Source organism: Trachurus japonicus, chromosome 19 (assembly GCF_045865225.1).
Source record: "Trachurus japonicus isolate A0001 chromosome 19, Traja_1.0".
Classification (NCBI taxonomy): Eukaryota; Metazoa; Chordata; class Actinopteri; order Carangiformes; family Carangidae; genus Trachurus; species Trachurus japonicus.
In genome coordinates, this window is record NC_140925.1 from 4181320 (window position 1) to 4209149 (window position 27830).

Here is a 27830-nt window from a genome sequence, read left to right on the forward strand (position 1 = left end):
TCCACCAGACAGAGAGAGAGAGAAGGAGAAAGAGAGAGAGGGCACAAAGAGTGCGGTCCTGCCAACACATCAGCGCTTCAACGTTCCCAAACAAAAATCTGGGCGTCAATAATTCCACTGCTGTTTTCTGGAGCTGAATGGTTTCTCAACTTAGTGTAAAAGTTGGCACCCAGTGTGTGTGTGTGTGTGTGTGTGTGTGTGTGGTGTGTGTGTGTGTGTGTGTGTGTGTGTGGTGTGTGTGTGTGTGTGTGTGTGTGTGTGTGTGTGTGTGTGTGTGTGTGTGTGTGTGTGTGTGTGTGTGTGTGTGTGACGGTGGGAGGCCTGTGACACAGTAGTGCACTGTTCACCCCTCAGGCCTCCTCCTCCTCCTCCTCTTCCTCCTCTGGTGTCGCTGCCAGGACTCAACCTTTGTGTGTCGACTGAAGCTCAGACCGAGTCACTGTTCAATATATAAATATCCACAAAAAAAATTATTCCTCCTTAAATTTCCCCTTAAGGAGCTTTAAGGTTGGTTTAAAATCCCTTAACTTTTTACAGCTGCACCTGTGAATATATCTCAGATTTCTTTTGCTTCTTTGTTTTATTTTGACACATCTGGCATCTCTGGAATCTGAACTAGGGTTTAGAATAAAGTTTTATGGTTTTGAATCAGGTTTGTCGGCCCGGTGTAAAGAAGACGGATTCACAGAGATGTTGACGTTTCATGAAACATGAACAAAGTCAGAGGCAGATTTAGATTTTACATTCAGTAAAACTTGAAATAATTTTATTTATAAGTTAATTAGGATGATGTGATTTTTTTTTTTTTTTTTTAAATCTGTGTCTCTAATAATGCAAATTTAAAGTTCTGTTAAAGCTAAAACTTTACTGATGCACAAGAAAAGTTTATCAAGTTAAAGTTTCATTAATCAGAGAAGTTATATGTTTTATTGTTATTCCATTGGCTCGTTATTGATTGATTTTTTGTTATATAATCAAGTGTATTTGGTCAAACTGACACTAACTTGCACTGTTTTCTGGTTCTTTGATGAGACTCCACATCCACCTGCTGTATAACCTGCGATTTTATGTTGTTGTTTCTTATGAATTTATCTCATTTTTATGCTTTTGAACACATTGCATGACCTTTTATTTATGATAATTTACTATAGCTATGAATGATTATACCTTTGCTGGTGGCCCTCAGAACCCCCTGGTGGCTGTGTTGCGTCATGTTGTAATAACAACTGAAATACTCGCATCTAAAAGAAAAAGGAAAAGGCCTATATAAATATATTATTATACAGGCTCCACACCCAGTGGGACAGATCAAAGAGTTTTACTGACGAATAAAATATAAAAATGGAAATGGAAACGGATTCACAATAATTAAAAAATTCAAAATGAAATGAAAACACATTTTATTCTAAATGCATTTAATTTAACTAATGAGAACTAATAAAATATGACATGTGATTAATTACCATCCATTAAAAGGCTCGTGCTGATGTTTTTTTATGACGTGTAATAAATCAAAACATAAACGTGTCTGTGTCTCTTTGTCTCCAAAGGAGCCGGAGCAGCAGCAGCGCACAGGTTGCATTTCAGGACAGTCGGACATCACAGACTCCACAGCGCCCTCCTCCGGCCGCAGCAGCACCGTGTGTGTGTGTGTGTGTGTGTGTATGAGAGAGAGGCAGAGCAAAGAGAGAGAGGGAGGGAGTGTGTGTGTATGTGTGTGTATGTGTGTGCGCTCGGTGACCGACTGCCGCTGAAGAGACAACACCGCTGTCTGCGCTCAGGTAAGAAAAAACCTGGTTCTGGTTCTGGTTCTTGTTCTCTGACCGATCCGACCTGCACCGAGCCGCGGGAATGAGCAGCTGCAGCACCGGACCGGACCGGACCGGAGCTCGAACCCACGTACGGGCGTCGTTATATATATATAAAAAAAACCCTCCATCGGCGTCCGTCGTCTTGTCACTTCATGTATTTTTTTTTTTTTTTTTTGCATGAGGTGGGAGAGGTTGGGCCTGAACTGAAACAGGATCAACATGCACACGGAATCAGACATGAACCCTGCAGAACCAAACACACACTCGTTATTATTATTATTATTTTTTTATGTTATCTTTTATTTAGGCTATTTATTTATTTATTTTTATTCTGTTTGATCTACATCGATCCGCGTCTATACAGCAAACACAGAAACAGAAACGTGTTTTTGTTGCAGCGCCTCCTCCTCCTCTTCTTGTTTTCTCCTCGGATGAAAAATATATATAAAAAAAAAATGTCTCCATCATCTTCATCATCATCATCATCATCCTCTTCATCCTGGAGGAGGAGAAGCAGGTCCTGGCTGCTCTCGCGCCTGCCTGCCGCTCCACCGATATTGTCCTTGTGCGCGCGCCTATAGCTGCTACCAGACTAATCCGGGCAGAATATTTATAATCTCATTATTGCGGCTCCGTGTTGTGTTGTGTTGTGTTGTTCCTCTGCTGCTCTGATCGACTCCACTTTATAGTGTCCGTGCGTGGACTCTTCTTTCCTTTGTGTCGTCTTTATCGGAGCGCAGTGTGTGTAGCCTAGGAGGCCATGTGTGTATGTGTAGATATGTGTGTGTTGCTTTTTTTTTTTTTCCCCTCTCTCCCCCTCCCGTTATTCTGGATCTTTCGCCCGTGTTGTATTTGTATCTGCGGCCTGGAGGCTTCCTGGCACACACACACTCCTTTATTCTGCAGCTAAATCAAACTGGGCTTATTATTATGCGTGTGTTGCGTTCAAGTGCCACCTCCTGTATGTGCATAATATTTCTCCATTATGTAGGGAGCAGATGATGATGATGATGATGATGGTGGTGGTGGTGGTGGTGATGTAGGGGATCGGGATGATGCGGCGCCTCTGTGCGCAAATGCCAAGCCCATTTTTTCCCTGCGAGTGTCCGCGCAGCAGCGCAACTCAACCGGGCTGCTTATGTGACACATATTGTGCGCTGCTCGCGGTAGGTTAATCCTCCTCCTCCTCCTCCTCCTCCTCCTCCTCCCCCCGGGGGTCAGCGCTCAGGCTCTGACCCGCAGTAGGTGCGTGAACGCCTCTCGCCATGAACCCAGTTAGCGAGTCAAAATGAAAACAAAAGGGGTTTTAATGCGCAGCTGAGCTCGCGTGCCAGAGCTGAGGAGGATGGTGGTGGTGGTGGTGATGATGAGAGCTAGCCCTATACCTGCGGTGTTTGTGTTGGAACCGGAGGAGGAGGAGTAGGCTACACACCGGGATGAGGAGGCTCGGACACACCTCTTTCTTTCCCATCATCATCATCTTCTTCATCTTCCTCCTTGTGGTTTTCTCTTTTCTATGTCTCTGCTGCGCCTCGTTACATCGATCTGAGCCACAACACAAGAATAGAATAGAATAGAGAATACTTTATTCATCCCTAGGAGGGAAATTCAAATTAGTCCAGTAGCTCACACAACATGACACAAAAAAGAAAGAAAGATGAACACAAAAAACATTTTAAGAAGTGTTATGTAACACGATTGCAGCAGGAACAAATGACAAAACAACAAACAAGGCGGGGACACGGGCGTGTTGTTGTTGTTCTTGGTCTGTGTGTGTGTGTGTGTGTGTGTGTGTGTGGGGGGGGGGGGTCAGGAGACGCGGACACCTCGGTGTCATCGTGCCCCGAGTTCCTGCAGCGGCTTTGGCCCCTCAGTCAGGTTGTTACTGTAGAGACGCACTGGCATGATGCACACAGACATAGACACACGTACACACACAGACATAGACATGTGTGCACACAGACACACACACTTGTACACACACTGGCCCCTCCCTCCCCTGAAAACTGCTCAACTTGTTCAACATCAGGGGCCAACTCTCAAGGTGATGGTGGCTTATTAAAGGGCACAGCGCTCATCTCCAGGGCGACACATCCTGACTTCCCCCTTTTTTTCCCAATTGGGATGTCGGAAAAATCCCCAAAATTTTCCCATCTGGGGTTTGTTTTTTTCACCCTGAACGTCTCGCTGAAGGGAAGAGGTCAGGACGATGCAGAATCCAAGATGGCTGCTCTGCAGGGTTGGGCATGTTACTTTCAAGTGGCTTTCCCCCAAAAGTAGCTGAGTTAGTAACTGAATTACTGCATTATAAAAGTAACTAATTACCAGGAAAACTTGCTGTTTTATAAAATGTTTAAAAGGACTTGGACTCCCCCCCCCCCCCCCCCAACCTCTTATCTGGAACTAACCAACTGTGCGGAGGGATACTGAGTGAGTTGGTTAGTTCCAGATAAACGTTTTTTTTCCGACTAGTTGATGGATTGGAGAAAAAGTGGGAAAAAAAGTGTAGCCCATGTAGCTACACTTTAATGGGTGAATTAATTTGTGATGGGACTTCTTGAGTCAAGTTAACGGCGCATTTTATTGTCAGTAACGGTAACGGCGTTGTCATGGGGGACGCTACTTAGCCTAACTGTATTAGGCTACTCATTACTGAAAAAAGTAGCCTAGTTCTGTTATTTTATAGGCTAATGCTGTCATTACTATCACTGCTGCTTTGTGTGCGAGCAGAAGTGTAACCGGTTTATTACCTGGCTCGTTGCCATGGTGTTTCTACACCTCAGCGTTAATGCTAATGCTAATGCTAATGCTAACAACAAACAATAACAACAACAATATTGTCAGTCTTTTGGAGTCGCTATAGACAGAACTAAAATCAGACGACCTTGAAAGGTTTTCCGCTCTGTCATCAGATGTTACCGTGGCTCCTGTCACCTAGCAACCTCAACAACACATAGCCTAACTTTGTTACTTTTCACAGAGACTTTAGGTTTTTAAGGCCCACAGGTTTTTATTGGATCTACTGTTGGTGTTGTGTTGTGTTTGAATATCTCGGGGGATCCACCCTCGTTTTAACCGCTGGGATGTAATTTTTCCTTTAAATACACAGTCTTTGAAAGTGACAGCCCCTGAACTCTATAGGCAACTGTGTAGCCTACATTTCCCACAACGCACCTTGACGATGTTTTATCTCAATCCACGACTTTCAAACTCCCAAATTAAAGCAGAAGTAAGTGGTCCGGTCGTTTTCGCTAATGCTGCGTTCCAGGCAGGCTTTTGAAATCGTAAATTACAGCTTCAAGTCACAACTTACGACTTTGTAGCGTTCCAGGCAACCCACTCGTGTTTTTCCGACCTGTTTTACCGGTGAAAGTCACTATAACGGCCACTCGTAACTTCCGACCGGTGAACTCGTACCAGATCGAACTGGTACCACTTCACGGTCGGAAAAATACGAGTTTCCTTGAACGCACCATAACAGTCCTCGTCGCTACGTCACCACATTCACGGCGTCCCTTGGCTGCACACACAGCCCTGCATGCCGTTCTCTCTCCTCATTGGATAAAAACTGTAGGATACGATAAATGTTTTCTCTTCGGCTCAGAGCAGAACAGAGTGACTGACAGACCCGTGTTTCAGTCCAAACACTCTATGTAAGTGATTGCTGTCGGAAGATATAACTATTTAAGACTTATTAACACAAATATATCACTTACTTCTGCTTTAACGCGGCATGGGTTTTCATCGAATTTCTAACCCTGACGACATCAGATCCCTTCAGTTGACACTAGTAGCCTACATATAGGCTAGATAAGTCACAATCACGACCTTTAACCTCATGTTTAGCCTACTCCTGTATCCATGGCAACAAAGCTTCTTTGACCTAAACAAGGTTTTTATTTTAAACCCAAACTGTTATTTTTTTTAACCATAAACTGACCACAGCATTGTCACATCAGAAAACCAATCTATTCTTATCTGATGAGTGTAGACGAGGCTGCAGAGAGATGATGTCATCCTGTTGACATGACAACGCTGTCATGTGTTGTTATGGAGGACGATGATGTATTCAGATTATGTTTACACACTGTATTTAAATCTGTGAATTTTACCTTTAATATTCAGCCCTGAACCAACCAAACAACCTTTCAAAATAAGAGTAGAAATAAATCCAGGGTCAGTTTATATCAAAAATGAAATGTTTTATAATGTTGTCAACAAACCAAAGTAAATCATTCTCAGTTGTTGACGGTAACTCAGCAGCAGTTGGTTGATTAATCGTCACATTAAAACCTTTAATTGAAACAGTCCGTGCTCTTAATTTGGTGATGACGTCTTCACTCGTCACCTTCACTGAACTGAATCCACACTCAGTCGCTCCGTTTAGGAACTTAGCAACTTGTTTTCCTGACTCAGGCTCCGGTCCAGAGCGGGGTTTGGACGGGACCGCGGCCCGGGAGCTTTAGACTGGCAGCAGATCACCACTATGCATTCGAGTGTTAATAAATCATTCACGTTTAATAGGTTTGACTCAGCGCTGAAACATTTAGACAATTAATGCCAAATATTCTCTCCTTCCAGCTTCTGAACTGTGACGATTTGGTCATTTTCTATGTTTAATATCATAATAAATCAAACATACTTGTTTATATTCACCGTTTTCTGACACTTTAAGGACTAAAACTGGAGAAAATGTCTTTATTGACATTGAGGAATGATCAATAATTGTAGATAAATGAACTCCCAGGGCAGAACTATTCACCTTTCTTCACCTCATGTGTCAGAACTGATTGATGTGCACAGTAGGAAACGTGGACGTGGTCAAAAGAAGTTTCTCGAACGCCTCGCTGATTACGTTGTCTCGTTAAATAAGAAGAATAAGAAGAAGGAGACGGAGAAATGCCACGACGAGCTTTAAACTGCATTCCTGTGCTCAGTTAATTGGCTCCATGCTGATGGAGGAGTTGGGCTCATTGCACCAGTAGCAGTAGCAGCACTAGTGTGTTCCTGTGTGTGTGTGTGTGTGTGCAGCTTGTGTACATATGGAAACGTGCAGCAGCTGCAGCAGCATCTGATTACTTAACGCTCTGCACCGTGAAAACAGGGGATGAGAGAGTTCCTCATAGTCTGAATTCCTGAAGTGACGCATCTCTGCCGGACGTCTGGCTCTCATTATGTAAGAAAAGTCTTGTTTGAGGCGGCTGCAGCGTCTTCACGGTGTGTGTGTTAGTGTGTGTTAGTGTGTGTGGAGGTAGCAGGGTGTGGTGGACATCCTGGAGGTGTGAAGACAAAGATGGAAAATGTGACTTTCCTCGGCAGCAGCACGGCTCCTGAACATGTGTGTGTGTGTGTGCAGGATGTTTCCCCTTCAGCCGTTTAGACCGAGGGCAAAATGGAAAACGGTGGGCTCCACCTTCAGCTTCAGCTTCAGCCCCCTTCTTCTTCCACTGCAGGGCCCGGCCCACATGTATGTAGAGGAGGTAGAGCCGGGCTGCGGCCGCCGGGAGGCTGGGGGAGGAGGAGGAGGAGGAGAGTGATGGAGGCTGGGCGAGGACTCGGAGAGAGGGAAAGAGAGGGAGAGGGAGAGAGGAAGGAAAGTAGGTCAGAGATACAGAGGCAGCCGAGCATGAGAGCAGCAGCAGCAGCAGCATCCTCCTCCTCGTCTCTGAGCCGAGCCACGAGCTGCAGCTTCAGACGAGAACCTTTGTCTGTTGGGTTTGATCCACTCAGTCAGCACCCGAAACGGGATCAATTAGTGAAATGACATCAATTTAATGGACGCTTTCTCTCCTCTCATCTCCTCTTTGGCTTTTAGCGTCGACGATATGAGCAGATTGAACGTTTCACAGATGAACCCGTTAGCGTCCGGGTCCCTGAAGGCACCACGTTGTTCAGGCAGAAACAAGAAGTCGATTGATCTGAGGCTGCAAACAAAGATTATTTCCATTATTATTGTGTTCAATGTTTTTCATTCAATCGAGACATTTTGTCTGTAAAATGTCTCAAAACAGCCAAATATTAATCAAAATGTATGATTTTAATACATTTCACTATGTCTGAAACATAAAACTGGATCTGGATTCTGACACATGAAGATTTTCTGTTTTTCTTTGTCCTAATAGAATGAAAATCTTTGGGTTTACAGCAATCGATTGGATCAATTGGACTGTTTGATAGGTTAATGTGTGGCAGCAGCTCTAGATTTTTTCGTAAATCTAGATAGTTTGGCTTCACTTTTAACTCATGTAGAAATCAGAAAATCTTCACATTTACAATCTTTAAGCAGAAAGTTTTTTGCATATAGTTTGGATTAATGACTATAACAATTATTTTACTTTAAATAACTGATTATTGATTCATTTTCTGTTGATTAACAAATTCATGATTTAAAACAGTTCTTACACATTAATGCATCAGTTTCTCTGAGTCCAGTGTCTGAAAAATGAATTTTCCTGCTTTTATTTAGGCTTAGATGAAAGTAAACTGAATGTTTTATGTTTTTCTGATGCTGATCTGATTGAACTAGCAGCTTTAGAGACTGAGATCCTACATTTCCCATCATGCACCCCTCCGTCCCTTCAGGGCAAATCCACCAACACCAAACTTCAGTTTCCAAAACAAACTGGAATAGATTAATTTGCAAAGTTGAGATAAAGCTGATGAGACATTTTTTTAACGACTTGATGAAAAACTAGAAAATCAGTTTCCATATTTTGCTCCAGCTTGGGGCATCACACACCCTGGACATACACACACACACACACACACAGCTCCAGCCTGCATGTCTTGCTGCATGCTCCTGGAGCTGTGTCAACATCCTCTGTTGACCGAGCTCCTTGCAGAGCCGGGGGCCGGTGCCAAGATTACATTTTCACACGGCCCTGAGAGGGACGAGCTGCATCAGCAGACCTCTCAACGCCCCCTCAACCCCCCCTCACCCCCCCTCAGCCCCCTCAAGCCCCACCCTCATGAAGCTGCGACAAAGGCCGCTGTCACGCCCCCTTTCTGCAGCAGGTGAAATGTGTGCACTTGAGTTTTTGACCCAAACTAAATCATCAGGAGGCAGCGGCGTCCTCCTGAGGTTGTGAAGCAGATCGTTGAGTCTGAGTCATTAAACCATCTCTGTTTCCTCCTCACACACACACACGCACACACACACACACACATACAGACACACACTTATCAGCTGAAGGACTCGGCTCTTCTTATCAGGCTGCAGTTTGTTTGCTCTCCAACCGGCCGAGCTCCCGGATGCAGAGCGAACGGCCTCTCAGAGGGATTGTCTCCGTTGGCAAGGGCGCAGCTCTCTCTCTTCTTGTTTGGATTCTGTCATGTGTAATGCTACAATGGGAGTTTTGTCCGGGAGCTGTATGTATGTGTGTGTGTGTGTGTGTGTGTGTGTGTGTGTGTGTGTGTTTGAGTGCTGAGAGTACGCTATTCATGAGCATTTCTATGGGACGCACAAATGTCACTCTACCATTGATGAGCTATCAGGACCTCCCACTTGTTTAAAATGCTGAATAGAACTGCTTTTATCCTTTATTTTTGTGTTTCTGTTTTACAAAATCCAACAGAAATAAAACACAAAACTAAAGCCACCAGTCAGTGCATCAGTCTGCAGCTCCGGGCCTTCGTCTGCATGGTCGAGTCCCACTCACATCTCACAGTTGTTGTTGTTGTTGTTGGTGCAGACAGGTCTGGTGGTGTGTTCACTGACTGACGCTGCCTGTTTTGGGAGTTTCTCTATGCAGGATTAAGATTAAAAGTGGGAATGGGGACGTCATGTTCCTGCGGCCGAGGCAGAAAAGTGAGGAAAGATAAGGCCGCGGACATGTCGAGGAGCGTGGGAGAAATCAGTGCCGCTGTGCAGGTTGTTGTTTAAAGTCGTAAGTCACAGAAGTTAACAACGACTAACAAAATGCCTTTAAAATCCACCTGCTATTAACACGCGCCAGCTAAAAACAATGAAGGCAGGATGGATGGATGAGCGACCAGCTGTTGATTGGTCGGAGCTGAATTAACAACGCCTACCAAACAGAAACAGATTATCAGGGTCAGTAGTTTCCACCTTTTAGTTGTTGTTTTTTAGCTATAAAAGGAAGAAACTGGAATATTTTCAGTGGTGGATTAACCCGGTTGGTGCAGTAGCTAGTGAGTGCATGAATGTGTGTGTGCCACTGCCTATACAGTCTATGGTGTGTGCATGTGTGTGTGGGTGTGACTGAGTGAAAGTAAACTACAGTGTGTGTTTATGTTAATGAGGGAACAGTGCAGCTCATTGACGGTTTCTGTGCAAACAGTGCAGCTCTATAGCTCAGGAGATTAAGATGTAACAGGCTCTGATGCACTTATTATTTGGACTTTATAACATTTAATTTTTATTTATTTATCTACGTTTCTCTTTTTTTCTTTCTTGTTTAGTTTAGTTTTAGTTTAGTTTTCCAGTTTCCACTCTGTCCCACTTGTGCCGGCTGTTGAACAAACGCTGTGTAAAGATCCAAGGTCAGGAGATATTGAAGGTACACAGAGCGGAGGTCACATAGCTGAGCCCAGTGAGTGGAGGTTTTTTTTATGGGGTGGAGTAACCACGGCAACACACACAGGCATTACCATCTGTAAAGAGACAGTTGCGTCAGGTGCAGTAACAGCGTGCTAAAAGAAAAGCTCAACGGTGGAGGAAATGCTAACACGCTTTTTATAACAACACAACAATAGGCTGCTGCTGCTTTAGTAGCTACCAGACAGTACTACACAGAAAACTACTTGAGATATCAAAAGTAAAAGCATTAGCTTCCTGTACCTAATTGACAAATTATTACACTGTTAACTTCTGGCTTAGGTTAGATAGTTAGTCTAGCTGACATTTTATTAGTAGGCTATTAATCACATTATTGCCTACAGTTAGCTAGTTTAGTCTACTGGCTGTCTTTAAAAAAAGAATATTAATCACATTTATTATTATTAATCACATTGTTAGCTTGTGGCTGAAGTTAGCTGATTATAATCACATTAATAGCTACTGGTCATTTTTATTATTAGGTATTAATCACATTAACTTTTGGCTAAAGTTAACTAGTCCACTGGTCATTTTTATGATTTATTAATCATCATCATCATTTTACTATTATTAATCACATTATTAGCTTGTAAAGTTAACTAGTTTAGTCTACTGGTCATTTTTTACTGGTATATTTTATCATTTTTAATCACATTATTAGCTTGTTACCCAGGGGGCAAAATCCCAGTTTTTTGAAAAACGGACATGGAGCGTTGTAAAAGGTTTGACACCAGAAATGATATAGGAACTTCAAGGATTAAAACCTGGGTGGACAACCCGGTCAACTAGCTGCTGGAAAGCTACAGGGGGCCAAAACCCCTTTCTGGGTCATTTTGCTGGCGAAATGATGTAAATGCAAATATTTAGGTACTACAATGGCATAAATAGTCATACAACTATAAAATTTGGCAGAGAGTATCTTGACACATAGGGGGAGGCATGAAAAAAAGATTCTGGGGTTTGTTGCAACTCAATTTTAAGATATCACCCTCAACATCCCAAAAAAGACCAAAAAAAGTACTGTTCGCCTGACAAATTCTCATGAAAATTCTTATTTTTCCAGCACTTTATGGAGAATATCTATGCTTAACATGTATATAGAAAATTTCCTTAATTCATAAGCTTCCATTTGAGTCCAAGATAGCCTTTCTATCTCAAAAGCCCCACTTGCTGTGGCCAACGGTCTTCTCTATCTATCTGTTCACTTTGGGGAGACCAGAAATAGAATGGTTTCTGATCATGCCAGTTAACATGTAGTTTTTCACAATAGGTGTTGCATTGTTTGGATACAGCCTGCAGCTTTCCAGTAGCTAGTAGAAAGGCTATCTTGGACTCAAATGGAAGCTTATGAATTAAGGAAATTTTCTATATACATGTTAAGCATAGATATTCTCCATAAAGTGCTGGAAAAATAAGAATTTTCATGAGAATTTGTCAGGCGAACAGTACTTTTTTTGGTCTTTTTTGGGATGTTGAGGGTGATATCTTAAAATCGAGTTGCAACAAACCCCAGAATCTTTTTTTCATGCCTCCCCCTATGTGTCAAGATACTCTCTGCCAAATTTTATAGTTGTATGACTATTTATGCCATTGTAGTACCTAAATATTTGCATTTACATCATTTCGCCAGCAAAATGACCCAAGAAAGGGGTTTTGGCCCCCTGTAGCTTTCCAGCAGCTAGTTGACCGGGTTGTCCACCCAGGTTTTAATCCTTGAAGTTCCTAGATATCATTTCTGGTGTCAAACCTTTTACAACGCTCCATGTCCGTTTTTTTGCTTTGCCCCCTGGGTATGTGGCTAAAGTTATCTAGTTTAGTTTAGTTACTGGTTTATCAACCTTTTTACTGTTGCTACGTAGCCAGTGTGGCTATTAGCAACTGTTGCTATGCAGCCAGTGTTGCCATTAGCAACCGATTGGAACGAACGCTGCATTCTGTCAGTTAGGAGTTAGGGGCTAGCCAGTTAGCATGCTAATTTCAGTTGAAAAAAATAAACCATAGAAATAGAAACAAACTAACATTAATTTAGCTGGAAACAGTTTTTTAGCAAGTAAAAGTGTCAAGTTTCAAGCCAAACCAGTAAGATTTCATCTAGACTGGTGAGTAAACAACTGCTAATGTAAACTATGTAGTGATGGCAAATGCTAATAAGTAACTGATAAGTCAACAGCTAATAATGCTAACACTAGCTATGTAGCATTAAGCAAAATGTAAAAATAACTCCTTTTTTGCAAACCTAAGTTTAAAAAGAAGTAGGAAAACCTTTTTCTTAAAAAAAAAAGAAGAAGCTTTGAAACAATTATTTCAAAGCAGAAAAGTCTCTGCTAACTTATTATTATGACAAAACAAGGAAGGAGGTTTCAACTAGATGCTATTATGAGGTTGCAAGCTAAGTTAAAATATTGGAGATTGGTGTTGTATTTTATTATAATATGATGCTTTGAATCCAAAATCTATATCTGTCAAATAAAATCTAGTGCTACCATCAATCTGGTTTAGCACACACTAGGGCTAGAGTTAAAGATACAGGGTCAAATTCATCATTTTTGGGCTTGGCCCATTACAGTTCCATATATATTGACCTATTGGTTGCCAAAGGGCTTTTAGGCAGCACCTCAGAGAGATTAATCAGAGTCGTGTTTATGTGCCAACGTGGGAATGAGGGTGAAGCTAAAGACCAGGAGCTGGTAAATCTGCATTTCCATACAAACACGGAAAGAGCAGTTTGGATGCCGAGACTGATTATGCCATAAGCTCTGAGCTCTGGCTCAAGTTATAAGTTTCTATGTGTGTGTGTGTGTGTGATAGTGAAAGTGATTGTATGAGAGGGCAGTGAAAAAAAATATGATTCAAGCTGAAAACTGCTGATGTAACCAGAGGCTTGGGTTTAATCTGATATGTAATCCTCTTTTTATGAGATTTGACGCCACTTGCATCTCGTCCCGTCGAGGGAGCATGTCAGGACTGTGGCGTTCACTTCCTGCGGTACAATACGAAGTATTAGCCTAGCGCTGTCTTCATGAGTCACTGTGTGCTGAAATATGGCGGCGAATGAAACATGAGCGCTGCACCAGTTTTGTCACAGGACCGAGCAGGTCCCAGAGGTGGTCGTTGGGTGTTTAGAAAGTGAGGACGGCGTGCACATGAGCAGGACGGACTATTTTTATTTGTGGGGCTGTAACATGAAGCGCCGACCCCACGTCAGGGTGTATAAATAACTGGTTTTCACAGACACAGTGTCTGTTTACATTTGGAGGTGACGGGACTGGTTTTTGTGCACCGGAAGAGTGAGGAGTGTCCATGAAGTGCGCCATCATTATATTTAATCTTTAAAAACCAGACGTTTGTCCTTGTCCGCTGCTTTGCATGTTCCATGTCTAACTTGTCATTATAACACAGTAATGAGACACTTCCTGTCCTGCTCATCATCGGTCACTGATGTTGCTCTGGGGTTTGTGTTCCTCTGCAGCCTGACCTGCGACTGGCAATGGAGTACGCCAACAACGCCTCGAACAGCTACGGTTCTGGAGACAACATGAGCTCCTCCTTAGCCAACATGACCATCAACCACCAGGAGAACGGGGTCCAGATGGGACACAGAGGCACCGGGGACGCCAAAATGAAAGGTCAGAGACAGGAAACACAGACAAACTGCTGCCAAGTTCATGTTTCCCAATGTTGTAGAGGTTGAACGTGACAAAGACGACTCATCTTCAGTGATGATGTCGTCATGTCATTAAGTCGTAGGGATGAGAGTCTTTAACTGGTCCAATCCAGAAATCCACCTACACATAGAGATGGTTCCTGCATTTGCATAAGAAGTTTAACCAAAAGAAGTTGAGCCTGATGAGCAAAGGATCTTTTTTATTTTAGGATTTTTATATCAGAGGAGGAGTTGAATAGGAAGAATGAAGAGAAAGTGAAGGTCGTTATAAAGTTTAATACGACGCAGCTGCAGGAAGGAGCCACTTTAAACTTTATAGACCAGATGACGACCTTTTCCTGATGTCGATCAATGATGATAATGATAATAATGACACAGCACAGACATGATTAAGATCAGAACTAAAAATCTGTATTTACACATTTAATAGAAACCTGCTGTTCAGCATTTACACGCTGCATGTAAACATTACATAAATCACCTTAAACATCACTTTAAGCCGATATAAAGCCGTTTATTTATCTAATTTTCTGCCACTGTAACTGCTTCTATAAATAGATGCTGTTACGTAAAGAGATAACGAATGACCGTAGAATATAACACAGTTGTTTTTATATAAATACGTATTGTACATGATGAATAATCGCTTTGCAATCCTCTTTCCTCTCGTTGGATGGGACCCAGCTGACTTGTGGGTAAACTTTGGGGTCCACGGGTTAAAGGTCCACTCCGCGCCCTGTCAGCTTCATGTTGTAGCTTTAATCCCAGGAAATGATCTGAAACAGAAAACGTCCTCACTCAGTTTCCTAAAAGTCTCTGTTGTGTGTATGTGTGTGTAGAGTCGGGCCAGAGGCCGGGACCCGCAGTTTCTACTGTGCTTTGTTTTAATCCCTCTTTACATAATGGATACAAGACATGCTTGACTGGGCCTGAGAGCCTGACTGCAGCTGCACTGTGCTCTGTAATCCAGGCATCTGGGTCAGAGCCTCAGAACGAGGCCCGTCTCCGTCCTCAGCCACTGTTCGCTCCCAATTCAGCTCACAAACAATCAGGCTTTGAACGCAGCACAGAAATCATCCAGTTATTTCATTTTGTGTGTGTGTGTGTAAGGAGGAGATCCCACGGCCGGGAGGATTATTCCTGGGAAGATAAATGTCCAGGGAGGTGTCCTGTTTGTTTGAGTGGGTAAAATAGATAAATAGAGTCCTAACAGATTGTGCTCAGTGTTTCCCCTCTTTCTTACTTTCCCCTGCCCCCCCCTCGATCAACCATATGGCCAATTAGTGCGTAGCCTAGCGTTCCCCAGTTTACAGCCCTCACTAGTGCAGTCGTTCTCCCCGTTCCCGTTCTCCATCGCCTTATACGCAAACAGGAAGCGGAGCACAGGGTCAGGTCCGTCCGCAGAGGTAAACGGCTCAGTTATCAGCAGAGAAACACACAGTGAGTATCTCATTGGTCCGTCTGGTGTAGCTTTAGTGTTGTAGTAATGCAGCGTAGTTAGAGTGGGATTGACCATTGTTATTCTGTTGGAATATACAGAGTAATGGGACTGTGGATTCTACGGTGGCCCTGAGGGGTCAACGCTCTGCAGCTGCAGAAGACACTGCTCCGACATATGAGCTGTGTTTCTAGGGAACACAAAACAGTGACAAACGAGGCTGAAACACATTTATATATTGTGTTTACATCTGTACTATATATATTTTTCATCAATAAACAAACATAGACAAGACAGGACCAAACAAAAACAAGCTGGGAATAACAACATAAAAACCAGGTTCCAGGTAAATGTGACAGGTACATTATACAGTATAGAGTGAAATACAATAGGAGCTAAAGAAAATAATACAGTTTTTTATACAAATGCTCATCAATATAATCAAGAAATTTTTATTTATTTTTATTTGACCTTTATTTAACCAGGCGAAATCAATTAAGAACATGTTCTTATTTACAATGATGGCCTGACAAGAGGCATAAGCTTCTTGATGGGGGGGGGCTGTGAGGGAGAAAAGATAGGTTAAAAGACAATAGCAAATATACACAACAATGGTTCCCTCAAGGCATTAGTTTTGTAGTCAGCCAGTCCAGAGGTTTACAGTATATTCCTTTATTATCCCATGCCATCCAGAAGGAGGGAAACCGGCTCGAGTTCAAGCTCCTTCTTCAGAACCTTTCGTATTTAGAATAAGACATCACTCCAATACTTTAGTATTTTAACACAGGACCAGAAACAGTGAGTAAGATCACAGATTCCTGTCTTACATTTAAGACAAAAAGGACATACATCCTTTCTGTGTTTGGAGAGACGGTTTGGGGCAACATTGCTTCGCTCTTCTCCGATTACAAACTGTTATTTTCCTTGCATCATCCTATATTTCAACAGTTAAAACAACACCCAGCTTCATCCATACAATATTTAAAAATCCACGTATTTGCTTTATCAGGTGGTCATGTGTAAAAAAAAAAAAAAGAAAAAGAAAAAAAAAGCAGACTATTGTTGAGGTTTTATCGGTCAAAGTTTTTATTTCCCAGCTCCCGTGAACATCACCTGTTGTCAGTTTCCGTCCTGAAGCCTGGAGCTTCACCTCAGCTTACCTTTAATCCACAGACAGCGACGCGGCGCCCGGTGAGAACGGGCTGAAATCTGAGTGTGAACTCTCTCAGGCAGAGAGCGGTGAGGACGAGGGGACACCCGGTACGCCCGCCTGCTAGACAAACCAAAGACTGTTGTGTTGATGTGCTCATTAACCATGGTTTTTAGCATGCCTGCAGATCCTCACTTCATTTTCTCCTCTTTTGCAATTAACATCTTTTATTCCAGAGATGTTTCTGCAGGAATGTGAAGCTCGGCTCTCGGTTTTCACAGCTTTCCTCCCGCTCTAACCCTTCCTGCCTTGTTTTGCTTTCACGCTGCTAATTTGTCTGGTGTATTTATAGTGATAGCGAGACACATGTAGCCGTGTTGTCACTACACATAAAGTGCAGCAAGGACACGGAGAATCGCCACAGATCCGCTGACTGACGTGGAAAACAGCGGCTCTGTGTGACTTAGCCACGGTGGCTGTGGTCTGGGTCAGGCCCGGCTTTGATCATCAACACTGAGAGTGACAGCTTGTCCAGAGAGGAGCATTAGGGAGGGAGGGAGGGGCCGGCGGCGCTGAAGGGGGCTCCTTGATCTGTTTAACAACTCCTGAGTGTGTGTGAACATGAGAAATACCACAAGTGACCCGACAAGAGGTCGAGGGGCAGATTTAGCTGAGTCAGCTCGGAGAGGTGGAGATTTAGGATTTAACGTCTCCTAATTTCTGCTTTTGTCACCTCATCAGTCAAAGAGACGGTGGTTAATTCATGTTGTGGAGTCACAGGAACTCAGATAGTCCAGAACCAAGCTGTCAGACCAGTTTTAAGACGTTAAGAAAGAGAAACCATCAGGTGCATAATTATCCTTCTTGTTTATTAAACTTCCTCCAAACATGTTTGAAATACTCACTCCAGCTCATTTGCTCTTTCCTGCTTCAGGCCTTAAGCCCCGACCCCACCTCCTGTTGATCCAGATATACAGGTGAAAGAGTTCGCATCAGTTCAGAATAGATCAAAACACAATAGTTTGCATGTTTCTTCTAGGGCTGTACGAACTTCACTATTCGCACAGAATTCAAATTATTGTAAAAAATGAGAACATTCGAAGGTGAAACTGTTGTTCGAATGTGTGTCTTCTGCAACGACGCAAATTAACATTGTGCGTCGCGACGTTCGGGGTAGTTAACATGTTGATAAAACAAACAATATTGTTGTTGTTGTGCACGTCATCGAGCTGCAGCTTCAAATATACGAGCAGAATTTTTTTAATTGTCTGTTTATTCGGCTGGGGCGGTGTTGCAAATGTTGCATAACAGATTTGGTTGGAATATCCTTTAGTGGACGCATGATGTAGTAATAATAGTAAGCTGGTATAGGTATAATGAGCTAAAAAAACCATTAAAAATTTGAATATAATTAGAATATTTAACATAAGAAGCATTAGAAATTGGGGGGATTGGGGGGAAGTTTGACAGCACTAGTTAACAAATCTACACGTCCTCACTTCTGGATTGGTTGCTTAGTTTGATGTATGAATCTGCTTTTCATTGACTGAAGGTGGAAACTCTCAGTCATGCTGTTGTTTATTATTCAAAAAAAACACCATATGGACCATAACAAAGCTGACACTTGATTGGAGGGTCTTTAATTTGCTAATTTTCCTTCTGAACGCTGCTTATATTCCCGCTGCTGTTTATATTTATGTTTTTGTGCTTTTCTATGATGCATTTTGAGACCACAGGACAATCAGCACCTGCAGTGGTGGATCCTCAGAAATAAACTGACTCACATCCGTTTAATCCCACAGCAGCAGAGACGTCTGCAGAGACGGGCGGCGCTGAAGTTGTGTCCCAGCTCTCAGTAATGGAGAGCGCCCCCTGTGGAGAGGAGGGGCAGCTTGGTACGACACCGCTGTTTGAGCTTGCGCTTCATTTTTATTTTCTTCCAGCTGCCTCTGCTTTGGTTTTTGTTTTTTAAGCATCTGTTCTCCAGAGCAGTTTGACATTTTGGAAGATACATATGTTCGGTTTCCTGCCAAGATGAACAGGATTGAATCCACTCTCATGCCATGATTATATTCTTGATTATATTCATGATTATTGAGTCTGTTTTCTATAAAACATTAGAAACCAGTGAAGAAAACACGATTATCAACAACCAAAACATAATCAGTTAACTACAACGTAAAACCAAGAAAAGGCAGAGAGTTCCCACTTTTGAGAACCGGTAACAATTCAGTTTTCTGGTGAGTTTTGTTTCACCGATCTGAGACCAGTTCACTGATCACGAAACGAGTAATGAAAATAAAATGTGACAAGTTCATTATTATTATTTGATTAATTTATTCATTGTTTATTTATTTATTTATTTATTTTAATGTTTATTTTGCAGGGACGATACATACAACATTGCCACAAAGAATGAAAAACAAGTCTAAACAATGTCAGAACATGTTGAATCTTATTTTTCAAACAAAACAAAAACCAGTGTGAAGGAGATCTGGTCTGGACTATTTCTTGGCTGAGAGCAGTAACTTCCTGTTGTTATCTTGCTGCCAAGAAATAGTCTGGACCGTCATGTTATAAACACATAAGGTACAACATGTGCTAAGCTAAGCTAAGCTAACTGTAGCTTCATGTTGACCTCTGACATGATGAGAGTAAGATCGATGGTTTTGACTCTTGGCAGGAAATGACAGCAGCGTATCTTCCAACATGGCCGACTGCTGCTCTTGTGTTTGCTCTGACTTTGTTTTCTTTCAGCATCATGTTTGGAAAAAAAATAACAACAACTTTGTTTGGGTTTGTTTCTGTTTCCTCTTCGGCTTCTTTCTGTTTTTTATTTTTTATCCATGCTTGCTCTGACCGTTAACACTCTGCCTCCTCTCAGAGCTGCTACATGATCATGACCAGATTCCAGAGAGACAAATACGTCCTTTTCCCCTTCTTTAAAAAAAAAATTTAAAAAAAATCTGTTTAAACAAAAAGATGGCTGCATCCTGGCTATTTCAGAATGAAAGCAACGGCCAGACCGCAGGCAGATTTAAGACTTGAGCAGATGCAGCAGCTCCCGGTGGAGCAGCACGGCCAGAATAATGTTAAAAGCAGCTGAAGCACCACATGCAGCAGCAGCTTAGGTGTGGTACAGCTGCACCGGGCAGCACTTAAATAACCACCGCCGCTCTGTGCCTTCTTGCATATTCATCCCTATGATTTTGAACGATATATTTATCTGACCGTTATTTGCTTTGGGCTCTTGTGCATTAACCGTGGAGGCGCTGTATCTACTGTATGTGGGCTCTGTATTGATTTCTTTGCAGTGAATGTATTAATCAGTCATGAATGACAGGAAGTCGTTACTGACCGTGCTCTCTTGTCTTTCCATTTTATCTCATCGCCTTCAATCAGCAGCAGGAGCAGCGGCTTCAACAGGTACGCTGCTTCATGTCTTATTGATCACACTCAGGCTGCGTTTACTTACTGCAGGACACAGATATGAGCTCAGTTATTATAGCAACAGGTGGACACACACACACACACACTGAGAGCAGAGCAGCTGCTTCATCTTATAGTGTGTTCCACACATTTTAATTATATTTAGTCAATGAGATCAAAGAGTCTGGATTGACCTCCCTGAATAATTATACACCTTACATATATTCAGTTAAGAGACATTCATGATTATGATTATAAATTGATTAATTAATTTTGCATTTAAATGACATATTAATAAACTATAAGCTCAAAAAATTGTAAAAAAAGATAATTAAATATGTAAATTAGCTCCTTAATCCCCTGAAATAGCATTAACAATGAATTCTGACTTTGAATTTTTCAAGTTACCTATATTTTATTTAGTGTTTTATATATGTATTGTATATTTTATGTATTTCAATGTTGATTTCCTTTATCTATGGACCTAACTCTGGGATAAGGTTTAGATTTTAGTGTTACTTATCCTACATTGTATATTTTCTACTTTTCTACATTTGCTCTTTTTTAACAACTTAATCTCTGCTGGAGATTGAACCAGCTCATATTACAAATTACATTTTGTTACTACTTTAAATCAAAGAGTGTGTCTTTAAATTAAAGCTGCATAAAAATACGATAAGTCAAATGTGATGTCATGTGAACACTGAGAAACCTACAAATGATCACGTGATTATTTAGATAATTTGAGTGTCTTTAAACTCATTGTTTTGGTTTTTAGAAAACTTGACTGTTTTTGTTGGATCTCAGTGTTTACATGAGCCGGCCCCCTGCTGGCCAAAACTCACTTCATACTGTTTTTAATATTAAAATCTGTTTTAATTAAGTTAAATTATGAATTTAATGATATAGCCTAATTTTGATATTCTAAATTATAATAACATATTAATAAATTATTACATGATTTTATTCATATAGCGCCTTTAAAACTGTGCTGCAGTAGAGACTAAGAATAAATAGAGAACAGAAAAACGACTACAAAACCACAGAAAAAAAACCATGATCTCTAAAAGAAGATTTTGCATTTACCTAAATCCTTTAATGGACCTTTAATTGAATCTATCGACTGGTTAACTACTCTCTAAGTCTATAATTATTGTGTGGTTGAGCTCCAGACTCTGTGCAGGTTTATTTAGTGTCGGTTGTGGAGAATGAATCATGTTGCATCACATTTTAATCACCTTGTTACAGTGAAGATACGTCGGTGCTCTGTTGTTCATTGTGTTCACTGGAATGCATCATGTGTTGTTGATGTTGCTGTTGTCAGCCCGGTGTGATGCATTACTGTCCATCTCCATTTCATGTTTATTTTACAAACCAACCACCGTTAATCACCTCTCAGTTCATCAGTCCTGCATTTCGCCTTCTACGTACAGATCTGTTGGGTTTTTGTTTTTTGTTTTTCCTTCTGGTTACTGAAATACAAGAGTCTTTTCTTTTCCTTATGGACATCCCTTCTTTATTTTTAGTTTTCAATGGGGGAGATGACAAACAAGTGCTGTGAATGTCATCATTAATCTGCTTTCCAAACACAAATTAGCAAAGCCTGGCACTGGAGTCCACAGTGAGTTGGTGTTTGCGGGCGACGGATCAAAGCCGGCTGCAGACGACGGAGCGGCCGGGGAAGGCCTTGACTTCCCAGACCCGGGGAACGAGGCGGTGGGAGAGTGTGGGAAGAGGCTGGGCGAGTCCCTGTGGGCCTCCGAGGACCTCAGCAACAGGTCAGGGATCAGCCGGGATGTGCAGGCCGGTGGCGGCGGCGGGAGCCCGGATTGGACGGGAGCCGTGGACACTCAGAGGGCCATCAGCCTGGACGCCTCCGAGTGCCTGGCCGAGATCAACAACCCGGCGTTGGTCCGGAGCGCGGCCGTGGAAGACCTGACGTCCATCGGAGAGAGGAAGCGGTGGGAGGAGGAGACAAAAGACGGCGTCGCCCCAGAAGCACAACAGACCCCTGAAACCCCTCAGAGTCTGTCGCAGCAGTCTGGCTTTGATTCCCGTCCAGAAGATCTTCCACCGAGCAGCAGGAACATTTCAGAGAAGGAGAGCCTTTTAACCCAAATGCCATCTGACACGGCCGCCGCTGAAAACAGCAGCGGTGACTCATCGGTGCACAGGGCCGCCGGCTATTCAAAGCCTGACATTTCTAATGACTCAGAGATGAGGAGCAGTGTGGCTCAGACCACCGGCACCGCTGAACTCCAGAAAACACCCCCCCAAAGCTCTCCAGCCAGAAAGTCTCTGGTGCCGGTCCCTATTTTCAAAGGTCTGTTTGCTGTCATGTTCACCAAGTTCAGAACCAAGCCCTCCTCAGTTAACTCCTTCCACTTGTTTGATTTTTTACAACGCAGCTTCTTCTACCGTTTGTCATGCAGCACTCTCCCTCTGAATTCTTTCTATGGACGGTAACTCTGACCTGAGGAGAAGCTTGTTGTCCTCCCTCCCCACTTTAGCTTTTCGTTTCATCTCTCCATCTCTGCTCACTCTGCTGGTTATGCGCCCACCCCTTCCCAAAAAAAACAAAAAAACAAAAAACAAAACAAAAAAACACTTGATTGGTTTCCACGTGCATCACCGGTCACGTTGCATGCTGCATTCCCACCATCACCAATTTCACTTCATTTATTTTTTGCCATGTGAATGTAAACAGATTTGCACTTTCACTCAGGTGGATTTGAAGGAGAAATGAAAGATGTTGGATTTAAAAATATTAATTTAGACCACACTTCTCTTTCTCGCCCGTAGCTCAAGCAAAGATGGACAACGGATCCTCGGACAAGGTACGTGACCAGGAGATTTGGTGACGTCGTGTTTCCCTTTTTTTGTTAATGGTTAAAAGATCGTTCAGATTTATTTTTGAAATAAAAACAAACTTGGTTCTTATTTTTGTTGGTTTCTTTGGTTTCGACTTCATATAAAGTTTGGTCTTCATCATCTGGCTAAGTTTAGTCTGGGGCCGTTTTGGTAAGCAACCGGAACCAGGGCGAGAGAGACAGGCCTTTCCGTCAAAATAAAAGCACCAAGCTGATAAAAATGCTGTGAAACTTTTTAATTTAATGAATATAATTTACAAGCAAATCCCCAAGCCATTAAGTTAATCCATTTCTTTTATTGTATTTAACTGTATTACAAGTCATTGTCTAGTTTATAAGTTTTATTTTGGTGATCACTTTTATTGTCATAGTTTCAGTTGTCATGCATCAATTATGATGGTTGCAGCAAAGATAAAGTTAACAGTCTTAACAAAGAAATCTATTTCCCCAAACCGTTTCATTGGAGTCGAGTACTTTTGTCTCTAAATAAAAACCATTTTGTAGTGGTTCCAGTAAACAAACCACAGAACAGGACAGAGGCTGTGTATGGTCTCAACCTTTATGCTAAGATAAGCTAAGCTAATTGTCTTCAGTTTAACCTTCAGACATGAGAGCGATACAGATTGATCTTGTCTCTAAACACAACTTTATCACAGCTGTTGGTCATGAACTATTTCTGAATAGTGTGTTCAGATTTATGTTCTGACTTTAATTAGCACAGTGTCGTCACATCTGTTAGAAACAAAGTCCAGATCGACAAAAATAAGACCAGAGCTCTGATAAAATAAAACCAGAACGATCCTTTAACTCTTCACTCTGTTCCATCATTTTTCATCATTGGTTGATTCATTCTTCTGTGTTTTTTATGTTCGCTGTCATCAGAACTTTTTGTTTTTCATCCATTTTTCCTCCCTATGAAAAAAAAAGAGTCAAACTGCCACCACACCAACCTCTTCCCTTAAAAGACCATCCATAGTCACCAAGGGCAACAAAACACCCGCCTCCGCCCGAAACGGCCACAGCTCCATTCCCGTTAAAACCAGCAGCACAGGGCCGAGGCAGCCCGGAGTAAGTACAGGTCTGAGTCCGGACCTGAGCTCAGTCCAGGACTTTAGAGAGAGGGCGGATGGACTCATGATCATCATCCACACTGTTCTCGTTGATTTCTGAACGACTGAAGAATAAAAAACTGAATTGTCTGTGTGGTCGATTTCCAGACTGGTGCCGGTGCAAAGTCTCAAACTCCGGGAGTCAAAACTCCAGCCAAAGCTGCAGCTCAACCAGGTACGCATCAAACGATTTCTACATCTGACTTTAAACACTTTTCATTTTGATTTTGTATCATTTTGTACAAACCTGTGATTTAAAGATTGTTCATCATGTGTCATATTTTTTGTGATGCAGCTAGTGCCAAGAAACCTCCCACTCCAAAAATTGATAAAGGTAAAAAGAAAAAGAAAAGAAACCTAAGCAAATCATTAGAGTTGCAGCGTCGCATGGCCTCGATGCCACAGTCTGATCCGGCCCGACCTGGATCAAACTTGGTCAGCTTTTAGTCAAGACAGCGCCCGGCTCATTTTTTTAATTTTTCTGTCTTTTATTGTTTTTATTCCCTCCGTGAACTTCAACGTGTTTAAAACCTTTTGATTCTCCGGTTGCTTAAGATGGCCAGAGTGGACAGAGCAGCCCTGGTACTCCCAAATCCCCCTCTAGCCAAGCTCAGGCTGCCAAGGCGGCGGCCGAGGCCAACAAGGTGAAGAAGGTCGCCGTGGTGCGCTCTACGCCCAAGTCACCCGGCTCGCTGAAGAGCCGCCCGCCCGCTCCTCTGGTCGCCGCCGCGGCCGCAGCTGCACCGCTGCCGGACCTGAAGAACGTCAGGTCCAAGATCGGCTCCACAGAGAACATCAAGCACCAGCCGGGCGGCGGAAAGGTAACGGGACCGAGGCCGTGGCACCGAGTACTCCTCATACACATCACACAGTCTGAGCCTCGGCTGCTCTGGAGGCAGAAATAATCTGATTTCTGTTTTATTCTACAGTATTTTATTCTAATCTTATTCATAGAGTCCAGACGTCAGCTAAGTCTGATATTTGAGAAACAACAGCGTGAGCTGAAAGAAGAGTTTAACTACAAGTCTGGAGAATAAAGGTCAAATAATAGTCTCATGTCTTCACTCCAGCAGGAGGCTGTTTAGCTTGGCATTATTCTAGATTGCTTGTATTTCAGAATCAGAAATAGTTTAATTATGAATCATTAATTGCACTGCTCCATTCAAACAACTATTGTAAAAAAAAAGAAAAGATATAACCCCTTGTATTCAAAATAAAAAACACACATTGTCAATTGTGATTAACAGTATATACATAATTAACATTTACAATGAATTATGCACAGATTGAATTATGCACAGCCTTTTAAATGGTAAACTGAAATGAAAAAATTCCCCATAGACCAAAAAAACAACAACACACAAACTTGGAGGTTGTTGTTTCCTGTCGTGACTAAGAGGCGGAGAAGGAACAAGAAGAAGAAGAGGATAGAAACTGACAGTCAGTGAATCAGTAGCGCACTGTAGTTTAACATGAACACGGAGTTAAACTGGGTCAAAGGTCACAGAATTATTGGTCTGGGCCCAGAAACATAACACACTTAATCAAGTTGATTAGATAATCTGAATTAATCTGTATAATAATCACAATCCAAGTCACAATAAACCAGTTTTATCCTTTTATAACAAACTAATCTCTTAATTTGGTTTTTTTTGGCTCCGCCCACTTAGATTGTGACTCAACCAATCAGAGTGTTTCTGCCTCCAGAGCCGCTTTTGTTGGCACCACAGAAAAATAAGAAGATCTGGACACACACACACAAGTCGCCACAGTTTGTCTCATTTAACAGTAAAATATGAGTGCGTGTTGGTTTTGTGGTTGAGGAGTGTGTGAGTTTTATTTTAACATTAAAAACCACTTCAGCTCTTTGTTGTGTTTGTGTGTCGACCACAGTCACGTGTCCAAGGATCTTCAGAGAAAAAGAAATTAACCTAAAAACTCACAGTAGTTTAACACAACAGTGTCTCAGTCAGGAAACGCTTCACCTTCCTCTGTTTGCTCCTGTTTTGTTTTTATTCCTGGTGCAAAAGTAAATTAATGGAAATAAATTAAAACCTAAACAGTAGAAGTAGTTGTTGCATGCACTCACCTCACACTAAAACCACAGCAGCTGCGTCTCCTCTTGTCTCCACATCTAAAACGCTGACGTTTTCACTCTTCCAGGTACAAATCCTTGATCAGAAGTTGGACTATAGTAATGTCCAGTCTAAGTGTGGCTCCAAAGGCAATATCAAACATACACCCGGTGGCGGCAATGTGAGTAACTGAGGGATGAACTCAACACCAGACTCTTGAGTATCTCTGCAGTTATGATCATCAAAATCAATCTTGGTAAAAATTAAATAAATAAGTAAATCAACTGTTTGTTCTGCTCATGTTAGAAAACAGATGCTCAGATCAGAACATGGACTTTAACACAACCTGCTTCATGATAAAACACTGAAATATTGATGTAGTTATTTATTTTACATTAGAAGCTCAAGGTGCACGTAGACACAACTGTTTTAATGTGTTAAAGCTGACATCTGTAATCTGTTTTATTATTATTGCATGGTGTGCGAACTCTCTTATTGTTAAAATACCGATCGCACCTGAGCCAGTGTCATGTTTTTGCATAATATTTGTATTTTTGTGCACTAAACCTGCGTCTCCATGCCAACGTATGGATGGCAGCTTTAATGAAACATCTTTGTCCCCTTTAACGTTTCACTTCCTCCCGTTTGGGTTCATTTCTCCTCCTCCTCCTCCTCCTCCTCCTGCAGCTCGTCTCCTGTTTTTATTTCATTCCTGAACTCTTTTTATTCTGGTTCTCGCACGGTGCAGGTGCAGATCCTGGACAAGAAGCTGGACTTGACCAACGTCCAGTCTCGCTGTGGCTCCAAAGACAACATCAAGCACACACCCGGAGGAGGAAAGGTGAGGAGACCTTTCATTTATCATCTCTATAAACAGTCCAGCTGCATACAAACATTTTAATTTAATGCTATTTTTCTCTTTTTGACACCATTTTCTAATTTGTCTGATCTGATGGTCTCAGTCTTCACCTCTCCCTGACTCAGCGGGGTAACGGTGTCTTCCCCTCGACTCTGCACTTTTCCAGGTTAAAATCCTTGATGAGAAGGTGGACTATAGTAATGTCCAGTCAAAGTGTGGCTCCAAAGACAATTTGAAACATGTACCCGGTGGCGGAAATGTGAGTAACTTAAGGGATGAACTCAACACCAGACTTGAGTATCTCTACAGTTACGATCATGAAAACCAACCCTCTTGGTAAAAACAGAAAGTTTCTTCTTGTTTTTGTTTTTTGTTTTTTTAAACTCTTCAAGTTCAAAACACGTCGGAGGTTTTTAAATGAACTTGTTTCCACACAAACTGAATCAGCTGCATGTTCCCACCCACCACCTCCTCCCTCTGCTTTAAAGAGCTTTACCACAAATACAGAACAAACTTCACAGATATCTGTACATGAACCATGTTGATGAGATGCTCTGAGCCTTAATTATGTAAAAAACAAACAAACAAACAAAAAAATAGTAATGATTTTTATTGTTGTTGTATGTTTTATATTTATGTGTGAGATAATCAAACCATAAACATTTGTATCCAATTTAATAGTTTACATAATTTAGAGGCTAAAACTGGAGCTAAATCAGCTTTGAGCAGATCTGTTCTACTGTTTCTTCAATGGATCAACAGACAATTATGGACATTTATAGATAAATAAAACTGATTTGACTGAGTTATGACTCTCTGAATAAGTAGTAATAGTTATTTAAATTTGATTAAAGGATAAAAAACACAA

The 27830-nt window shown here is 41.9% G+C and overlaps 1 protein-coding gene across 19 annotated transcripts in view; it reads left to right on the forward strand.

The window, feature by feature from the left end:
- Window positions 1-1567: 1567 nt before the first annotated feature.
- Window positions 1568-27830, forward strand: part of mapta (microtubule-associated protein tau a) — a 36874-nt gene continuing 10611 nt past the window's right edge. The window contains exons 1-13 of one of the 19 annotated variants that reach the window (XM_085760687.1): window positions 9482-9681; window positions 13838-13994; window positions 16644-16730; window positions 18423-18515; window positions 20023-20046; window positions 22852-22886; window positions 23847-23987; window positions 24137-24203; window positions 24324-24362; window positions 24584-24849; window positions 26192-26284; window positions 26852-26944; window positions 27129-27221. In XM_085760687.1, the coding sequence (XP_085616813.1) occupies window positions 9583-9681; window positions 13838-13994; window positions 16644-16730; window positions 18423-18515; window positions 20023-20046; window positions 22852-22886; window positions 23847-23987; window positions 24137-24203; window positions 24324-24362; window positions 24584-24849; window positions 26192-26284; window positions 26852-26944; window positions 27129-27221 (1287 nt within the window). In that variant the 5' untranslated portion in view covers window positions 9482-9582. Of the gene's footprint in view, window positions 1782-9481; window positions 9688-13349; window positions 13656-13837; window positions 13995-16643; window positions 16731-18422; window positions 18516-20022; window positions 20047-22851; window positions 22887-23846; window positions 23988-24136; window positions 24204-24323; window positions 24363-24583; window positions 24850-26191; window positions 26285-26851; window positions 26945-27128; window positions 27222-27830 lie in introns of those variants that run through there. The other 18 variants (XM_085760695.1, XM_085760691.1, XM_085760692.1 and 15 more) reach the window with 18 other exon arrangements.